Source organism: Myotis brandtii, unplaced genomic scaffold (assembly GCF_000412655.1).
Source record: "Myotis brandtii unplaced genomic scaffold, ASM41265v1 scaffold150, whole genome shotgun sequence".
Classification (NCBI taxonomy): domain Eukaryota; kingdom Metazoa; phylum Chordata; class Mammalia; order Chiroptera; family Vespertilionidae; genus Myotis; species Myotis brandtii.
The window spans coordinates 360,423-369,875 of NW_005355411.1; the positions used below are offsets into that span (position 1 = coordinate 360,423).

The following is a 9,453-nucleotide window of genomic DNA, read 5'->3' on the forward strand; positions in this document are numbered from 1 at the left end:
AAAAGTACCCATACTCTGTTTTATGTGTGTACCAGTAAAATGAATCCTTCCCTCCTCCAAATAACAAAATGCATCCTGAACAAGAAATTATCAGGATACTTTGTTCCTTTTACTATACTAGTATATCCTTTTCAACTAACACAAGTGTGTATGTCCTCTGATTATACTTGCTGAAGGATAAAACTGCTATATGCATGAAATCTACCTTTCAAAAAATTGCTAGCAGCCAAAGCTAGGAAGCCAGAGAGGGAGGAGAAAGGAAGAAAGGGAAAAAAGAGAAAAAGAAAAAATTGCTAGCTCAAAGGTAGCAATAACTTTTTTTTTTTAGTTCATCATCATCATCTATAGGTCCCAGAACAGTACCAGATAAAGGAAATGGTTGTTAATGTTTTTCTGAGTGGTGCACGCACAGGATGGGAAACTATTTTTTGGGCAAAAGCGTGGCTGACAGGTTATTCATGAGTTTTGAGCTCTGTTCCCGGGTAATGTTTATAAAGTTAGCACATCCAAACATGCTGTTATACTGTAGAAATAAATGTACTGTTTCCTTTCGAAGGATTTCAGTCCTCTAAAATACAAATGGGATAAATTTAGAACTGAAGAAATGCAAGAGCTAACCATATAATGTTCCTACGTGAGAAAATAGATTCATGCCCCCAACAGGGGAAGGGTGCAACACAGACAACCTCCTTTAAATTAAGGAGTCCTGCCCTAGCTGGTTCGGCTCAGTGGATAGAACGACACTCTGCAGATTGAAGGGTCCGGGGTTGGATTTCAGTGAAGGGCACATGCCCGGGTTGTCGGCTTGATCCCCAGTAGAAGGCACCTGATCAATGATTCTCTGTCATCATTGATATTTCTGTCTATCCTTCTCCTTTCCTCTCTGAAATCAATAAAAATAATTTTTTTACAAAAGCAGCATTAGCCCTAGCCAGTTTGGCTCAGTGGATAGAGTGTCGGCCTGCAGACTGAAGGGTCCTAGGTTGGATTCCGGCCAAGCGCATATGCCTGGATTGTGGGCTGGATCCCCAGTACGGGGCGTGCAGGAGGCAGCTTATCAATGATTCTCATCATTGATGTTTCTATCTCTCTCTCCTTCTCCCTTCCTCTCTGAAATCAATAAAAATATATTTTTAAAAAGCATTAAATTAAGGAGTCCTCAGAGACATATCAACTAGGAGTTTGATTCAAGGTATATTGTCCTACCATGTACACTGTGTCTATTATCTGATGTATAATTATGTTAGAATTGTGACGCAAGTCCCTAAAGTCTTCTTCATTTTCACAGGCCTTATCTGCTTCATGCATTTTCCGATATTTTGCTGAAGATGTTCCACAGTTAGTTGTGCCCAGAGTTTTATTTCTTGGGTTTCCTCTGCCAGTGGGTGAGGCAGACAACCCTGCCACAATCACTGCCTTCAAAGGTCCAACAATTTCTCTCCTGTGTAAACCCTCTACCACCTACTGAAGTCTTATTTCTGGAAAAGGATTTCCCACGGTCGTTATATTTCTACCAACCAGGAGCTCACTCATGACATGTGACACATGAAGCAGCACGGATAAGGTCTATGGTGCCACGAAAGGCTCTCCCAGTCTCTGTATGCACGCTTGTAAGCCATATAATGAGCTAGAATGTTTTATTCAAGAGTTGTTTTATTCAAGAGTATCACAGTTTACTCCTGTGTGGTTTTTGTGACATACAATATGACATAATTGGTCACTGAAGCTACTACCACATTCCCTGCGTTCATAAGGTTTCTCTGTGCCAATTCTGTTATCTGCGGAGGCTGCACCTCTGGCACCTGGTGGTCCCACAGTGGCCACATTCCCATCCGCTAGGAACCCACTGATGCGTAATGAAATCTGAGTTGCCACTGAAGGCATCCGAACAGTCATCGCATCAACAGAGGTTTTCTCCTGTACTCTGTCACTCGAGTGAGCTGAGCTGTGACTCTTTGAAAAAGGGTTTTCCAACTTGACGGAACCTACGCATTTCTCTCTGGTGTGCAACATTCCCTTATGGTACACCAGGCATGACAGGTGGGCGAAGGCTTTCCCACAATCAGAGCACCCGTAGGGTCTCTCTCCTGTATGAGTTCTTCGATGTCTATTGAGGCACGACTTATCTCTAAAAGCCTTTCCGCAGTCACTGCACGTATAGGGCTTCTCTCCTGTGTGAATTCTCCGATGGTTAATGAGACCTGACTTGTGTGAACAAGATTTGCCACATTCGGAACACACAAAGGGAGTCTTTCCGGTGTGAAATCTCTGATGTGATATAAGGCAAGTTTTCTGGCTGAAACCTTTTCCACACTCGGTGCATACATAGGGTTTCTCTCCAGTGTGAGTCCGTTGGTGTATTAGGAGATTGCCCTTCTGGATGAAGCCTTTCCCACAGTCACTGCATATAAACGATTTCTCTCCTGTGTGAGTTTTCTGATGGGCATTGAGCTGTGATTTCCAGCGAAAGGTTTTGTCACATTCCGTGCATTCGTAAGGTTTTTCTCCCGTGTGAGTTCTCTGATGTTCAATGAGTCTGGACTTTCTGGAGAAGGCTTTGTCACACAGACTGCATCCATGCGGCTTCTCTCCTGTGTGAACTCTCTGATGATTAATGAGCCGAGACTTCTTGATGAAGCCTTTTCCACATTCATCACAAACGTAGGGTTTCTCTCCTGTGTGAGTTTTCTGATGAGTGAGTAGCCGTGATTTCTTGGGGAAGGCTTTGTCACATTCGGTGCACTCATACCGTCTCTCTCCTATATGAGTTTTCTGATGTTCAGTGAGCCTGGACTTCCTGGAGAAGGCCTTCCCACATATGCTGCACCCATGAGGTTTCTCTCCCGTATGAACTCTCTGGTGATCTATGAGGCGAGACTTCTTGATGAAGTCTTTCCCACATTCACTGCATACATGAGGTTTATTTATCTTCTGAGTCCTTTGCGCCTTAAGGGATTGGGAGTTTGTGTTTACAGAATTAACACATTCAGGAAATTTTATTTCAGTATGATGTTGCTCATGCTTTGCATGGAGGAAAGATTTCGCATGTCCATTAACCTCAATTGGGTTCTTTACTTCACAGCTTCTGTTCTGGTTGACCAAACTTATATTTGATTTCAATGCTTTCCCGTGCAAGTCAAATATATCATGACTTTGCCTTAAAGAAAAATTACTTTTACTGCAAAAAACGATGTTTCCCAATGCATTATGTTCATGGCAATGTTCTGTTCTCTTTAGACATCTTTGATTTTGCAAGTATCTCTGTAGGTGACCATCATTTTTCTTGGTTTCTAGGAAAGAAGAGAAAAATGAACCTTTCCATGAGCTTGGTATGGAATAATACTATTTCACCAACAGCTCTGTGAAGACTGACGCTTTATTGATAACGCTGATTTCAGTTTAAAGAAACTCCAAGCAAATATGTTTATCACTTAGGCAAGGTTAAAATACAATAATATAAACAAAGAAAATAAAAGATAGAAACAGTCATTGTATAAATAAGGTTAATTCATTCCAAATGAGTAAATACAGCCGTAGCCAGTTTGGCTCAGTGGATAGAGAGTTGGCCTGCAGACCAAAGGGTCTCGGGTTCAATTCCGGTCAAGGGCACGTACCTCGGTTGCAGGCTCTTCCACAGCCTGGGCCCTAGTCCAGGCTCATGCAGGAGGCAACCAAATGATGTGTTTCTCTCACATTGATATTTCTCTCTGTCTTTTCCTCTTTCTTCTACTCTCCCCCGCCCCCCCAAAAAAAGATCAATGGAAAAATATCCTCAGGTGAGGATTAAAAAAAAAGGGGGGGGGCCCTAGCTGCTTTGGCTCAATGAACAGAGTGTCGGCCTATGGACAGAAGGTCCCGGGTTCGATTCTGGTCAAGCCTGGGTTGCGGGCTCGATCCCCAGTAGGGGGCGTGCAGGAGGCAGCCGATCAATGATTCTCTCTCATCATTGATGTTTCTAGCTCTCTCTCCCTTTCCCTTCCTCTCTGAAATCAATAAAATATATATATATATTTAAAAAAAAAAGGGCACATGCCTGGATTGCCGGTTCGATCCCTAGTAGAGAGCGTGCATGAGGCAGCCAATCTATGATTCTCTCATCATTTATGTTTCTATCTCTCTCTCCCTCTCTGAAATAAAAAAAAAAATTTTTTTAATGAGTAAATATAAATTTGCTTGCTTTCTAATAACCTTATAAAGCATGCTGGGATAGTAAAATCAAATCAAATTACTATTAGCACTTGAGCACAGAGATAGATATTTGTTTTAAAATGATGTGGGACACATCCAGACATCCATAAATCCTGATTAAATGATGACTATACACCAAGCCTTATGCTGGTCATGAGCATATAGAAACAGTCCTTATTTTCACTGAGCATACATTCTGGTTAGGGGAAAGTGAACCAGCAAGCAATGATAAAGAAGGCAGGTACAAACTGTGGAAAGTGGTTTGAGGGAGCAATGGAAAGCACAGTGGAAGAAATCAGGATATAATGTGAAGAGAGGAAAAAGATAAGGCTCACTCATAGTTTCAATATAGGCCAGTTAATACGTATGAGGAATCAGGTGATATTCCTAATTATTTGACTTGGGGCACTGAATAGGTGGGTAGTGCCTTTTCATTAAAATTTTTTTAAAAATTGATTTTAGAGAGAGGGGGGGAGAGAGAAGCATTGATTGGCTGCCTCCCCCACACACCCCGATCGGGGATTGAACCCGCAACCCAGGCATGCACTCTGACCGGGAATCGAACCTGACATCCTTTGGTGTGCGGCCACACTCCAGCCAACCAAACCAAACCGGCCAGGGCAGTGGGTAGTGCCTTTTTCATGAGAAAAGGAATATTATTGAAGTTCACAATGTGGGGAAATCAAGTGTGTACTTCCAAAGCACATCAACCTGCGGGTGGCTTTTAGATATCCGATATAGACACGAAGAACTCAACTGGATACAGAAATCTTGAGAAAGGTCTTAACTAGAGATAGCAACGTGGGAATCATTAGTTGTAAATATTATATTAGGACAGAGGACTGAATGAGATCATGTTTGAGAAAGTGTGTAGACTGAAAGATGAAGGCATGGGATCAAGTTTATAGTTAATGTAACATTAAGAGTTTGGGTTTTACACTTCTAGGAATATATCTAAGGATAATATAAATCAAACTTGCAAACCTCATCATTCTACCCAATTACTAACAAAATCCACAACAGTTGGCCTGGAAATAAAAGTTCCATTACCAACAATTACCCCATTTATCCATGTTGACACTCCACCAGTTCCCCTACAAATACCTTCTAAAACTGGCCTTCAAGTGGCAGGTTTCAGGCCAATCTTTTTTTTTTTTTTAAATATATTTTATTGATTTTTTACAGAGAGGAAGGGAGAGGGATAGAGACTTAGAATCAATGAGAGAGAAACATCGATCAGCTGCCTCCTGCACATCTCCTAATGGGGATGTGCCCTCAACCAAGGTATATTCCCTTGACCGGAATCGAACCTGGGACCTTTCAGTCCGCAGGCCGACACTCTATCCACTGAGCCAAACCGGTTAGGGCAGGCCAATCTTTTGACAGTGCACATTTCTAACTTGATACCTTCATTCTTTGCCCTTCATCTTCATTCTGTCCTAGACATGCCTCCTGTCTATCACACTATCATTCCCCCATTCTATGTCACTGTAAACAGCTTCCCCTAAATTTCTAAAGTATCCCCTGTCTTTACTGTTCATGTTGACTTGACACAGCCCTGAACTGTAGCAAAAGCTGAATGTCTACCTATTACATGCAGACTGTATTTGTTACTAAAATCTTACTCCTAAAATGTATGGCTTTATTTCTCATTCAATTCAACCTCTTCTGGCACATTAGAGCTGTGGTTCACCAACTAGGCTCAAGCGGGCCTGTTTTCAGCATTATATATAGACTAGCCAGGCCGTAATCCCAACGCTAACAAAAACACTGTCAGAAGAAGAGGTCCTGCCTGGTACATGTATTGAGAAACCAAGCACTGACCGGCCGGTGTGGCTCAGTGGTTGAGCATCGACCTCTAAACCTGGAGGTCAGTGTTCTATTCCGGTCAGGGTACACGCCCAGGTTGCAAACTCAATCCTCAGTGCAGGAGGCAGGAGGCAGGAGGCAGCCAATCAATGATTCTCTCTCATCACTGATTTTTAAAAAAATATATTTTTATTGATTTCAGATAGGAAGGGAGAGGGAGAGAGAGAAACATCAATGAAGAGAGAGAATCATTGATCAGCTGCCTCCTGCACACTCCCTACTGGGGATTGAGCCTGCCACCCAGGCATGTGCCCTTGACCAGAATCGAACCCGGGACCCCCCCTCAGTCTGGCCAACACTCTATCTACTAAGCCAAACCAGCTAGGGCAATAAAAATATTTTTTTAAAAAAAGATATTCGGAAGCTGACCACCCCTCACCCTCTCTACCCAGGTTGAAGACACGTGTTCTGCTTTGTACTACAAATAGGCTCCTAACTGGATTTCAAACTTCAACCTCTGCCTGCTGCCATCTACTTTCTACAAAGTAGCCACAGGGATCATTTTAAATATAAATTACATCCTGTCACTCCTCTACTGAAAACTCTCAAATGTTTGTTCATCTCATTATATATATATCTATCTATCTATCTATCTATATATATATCATCAATGATGAGAGAGAATCATTGATCAGCTGCCTCCTGCACGCCCCACACTGGCGACCGAGCCTGCAACCCGAGCATGTGCCCTGACAGGGAATCAAACCGTGACCTCCTGGTTCATAGTTGGATGCTCAACCAGTGAGCCATACCAGCCGGAACACCTTATTACTTTTAAAAATCAAGTTCCTCAAATGTCCTTGAAATGTCCTACATGACCTGTTCACTCCAAAATCTAGCTCCCACCACATCGCCCTTATCTCCATGTTATCTCCATCACGGTCCCTCTTGCCCACCCCACTGTATTCACACAGGCTTCCTTGAGGTTCTTCCTGGGCCTTTGAATCTGCTATTTTGTCTACTTTGGAACGCAATTCACTCAACGGACCTGCTCACATCCCTCATGTAGTTGCTTAAAGGCATTTTACCAAAGAGGCATTCCCCGTCCCAGATGACTGAAGACCTAATAGATTCCTGGCTGCTAACAGCAGCTCCCAGCCCCCTCACACACTATTCTCTTTTGCTGTTTGATTGATCTTCTCAGCACTTTTCACTTCAAGACATCTTATTTATATAGACTTATTTTGATGAATTTGATGTCTTCTTCTTTTAGAATAAAATCGCAAAGCATTATCTTGGAGGCGGTGTTCATGGCTGGCAGCGCCAGTGTGTAACAGGTTATCCAACAACATTTAGCGCAATCAAAAAGGATTTAAAGCAATGGACCAAGAAAAGATTCTCATGGATGGAAAATACTGCGGAGGCTCCTTTAAATATAGTTGATCCTGAGTTTAGTGGGGGCGGGGAGCAAACTGTATAAGCAGATCACACCATATAATGAAGGTCATTGACAAAAGAGAAATGTCCATCTTATATGACTGGCATGGCTATGATTAATTGGGATGTAATGTCACCAAAATATCATAAGGAAAAGGAAAGCTTTTTTTTTGGAAAAGGAAAGCTTTAAGAAAATGAATCCAATGGGGGTTAATGGGGGGGATAAGGATACATTTGTAATACCTTAACTAATAAAGAAAACAAAAATAAAAAAATAAAATTTAAAAAAAGAAAAGAAAATGAATCCAGCCTTGGCTGTTGCTGCTCAGTGGTTAGAGTGTCGGCCTGTGCACTGAAGGGTCTCAGGTTCAATTCCGATCAAGGGTTGCAGATTCCATCCCCGGCCCAGGTCGGGGCGCAAGCAGTAGGCAACCAATTGATGTGTCTCTCTCACATCAAGGTTTCTCTCTCCCTCCCTTCTTCCCTTCCACTCTCTCTAAAAGTCAATGGGAAAAAAATATCCTTGGGTGAGGACTAACAAAAAGTAAGTAAGAAAATAAATAAATAAAATCCTAACCCCCAATCAAAGATGGGGGCGGGTGTTAGGAAGGGAAAACAACCTTATCCAATGGGGCGAGAAGGGGCTGTAGTCAGAAGACAGTGCTAACATCACACATCTCTCCTTGAACAGAGGCCATGGAAGGTGGAATTTCTGAGCAAGAAAATGAAGGAACAGGTACTGTTCCCGGGGGAAGAAAGATGGTGAGACTGAGAATTGCAAGAAGAAGCAGAGAGCGGGGGGACAATCAAGACCTCGATGGAACAAACAGGGATCAAGTCCAAGAAGAGACCTGTTCCTCTAAACACCTACAGAAAAAGAGCTCCTTTATGGGCGGTTCGTCGGGGCTCTGTGTACGTGTCCTCAGACACCTCACGGCGGCTGTGACACCTCTGAACGACTGGACCAGGACTTCCCCGGCCGCCTTCCTTGCGGGCTCTCTCTCACTCACCCGAGCAGATCCCACTGTGGAGTCCACCTTCTCTTGTCCATGGTTCCCCTCGTTCCAATCTGGACAGTGTGTCTGGCTTGCTGGCTGGATACCCTGTTCATGGGAAGTGACAGAAGAGACAGGCTCTTTGACACGGGCTTTGGTGTGCTAACACGGAAGAATGTTGTGCCTCAGGAACTACGCAGCCTGCAGGTCAGCAAAGGAAAGGCTGTTCTCTGTACGAGGGCACATTATACCCTCTAACCTGGGACCAGAGAGGGGACTGAGACTCATCCACTACTTCAGAGCATCACAGACACTCCAGACTTTTCAGAAGCCATGAAAGGCCACCCTCTGAGTGACACAGGGGAGCTGTCCTCACCCACTGACACCAGGTGGCTGTAGGTCTCCAACATCACGTCCCTGTACAGGTCCTTCTGCTCGGGGCCCAGGAGCTGCCACTCCTCCCAGGTGAAGTCCACGGCCACATCCTCCAGTGTGAGTGATTCCTGTAATAACAGGTCCTGTTTAATAGGAGTGTTTCTCTTGTTATTGAAAGGGAAGGAATGTGAAGAAAGTTGTTCTGCTCATTTTTACCATATGGGCTACATCTATATTAAGTTTTTTGATTTTTTAAAAACTATATTTTTATTGATTTCGGAGAGGAAGGGAGAGAGAGAACCATCAATGATGAGAGAGAATCATTGATTGGCTGCCTTCTGCCCCCCCCAACACGGGGGATTGAGCCTGCAACCCGGGCATGTGCCTTTGACTGGAGTAGAACCCGGGGCCCTTCAGTCCACAGGCCAACACTCCATCCACTGAGCCAAACCAGCTAGGGCTGTTTTTGTTTTTTTTTAAACTACATTGTTATAGAAGCAAAATCTATCCATATTCAACATCAATCTCTAGTAAACTATTCTGTAATCATGCAGTCAACCATCATTCTACAAATCAAGTATTTATATAATAAGTAGTCATTAAATCCTTTCTCAAACCAGAAATATTTGTATTTGCATTTAATATATAT

General features: G+C 43.2%; 1 protein-coding gene across 3 annotated transcripts in view; it reads right to left on the minus strand.

The window, feature by feature from the left end:
• Positions 1-1,084: 1,084 nt before the first annotated feature.
• The window catches only part of LOC102259664 (zinc finger protein 613-like), an 18,388-nt gene continuing 10,019 nt past the window's right edge, over positions 1,085-9,453 (minus strand). For all 3 annotated transcript variants that reach the window (XM_014535761.1, XM_014535760.1, XM_014535762.1), the window contains 3 exons: positions 8,806-8,932; positions 8,445-8,537; positions 1,085-3,290 (listed from right to left, as the gene is read on the minus strand). In XM_014535761.1, the coding sequence (XP_014391247.1) occupies positions 1,654-3,290; positions 8,445-8,537; positions 8,806-8,932 (1,857 nt within the window). In that variant the 3' untranslated portion in view covers positions 1,085-1,653. The remainder of the gene's footprint in view (positions 3,291-8,444; positions 8,538-8,805; positions 8,933-9,453) is intronic.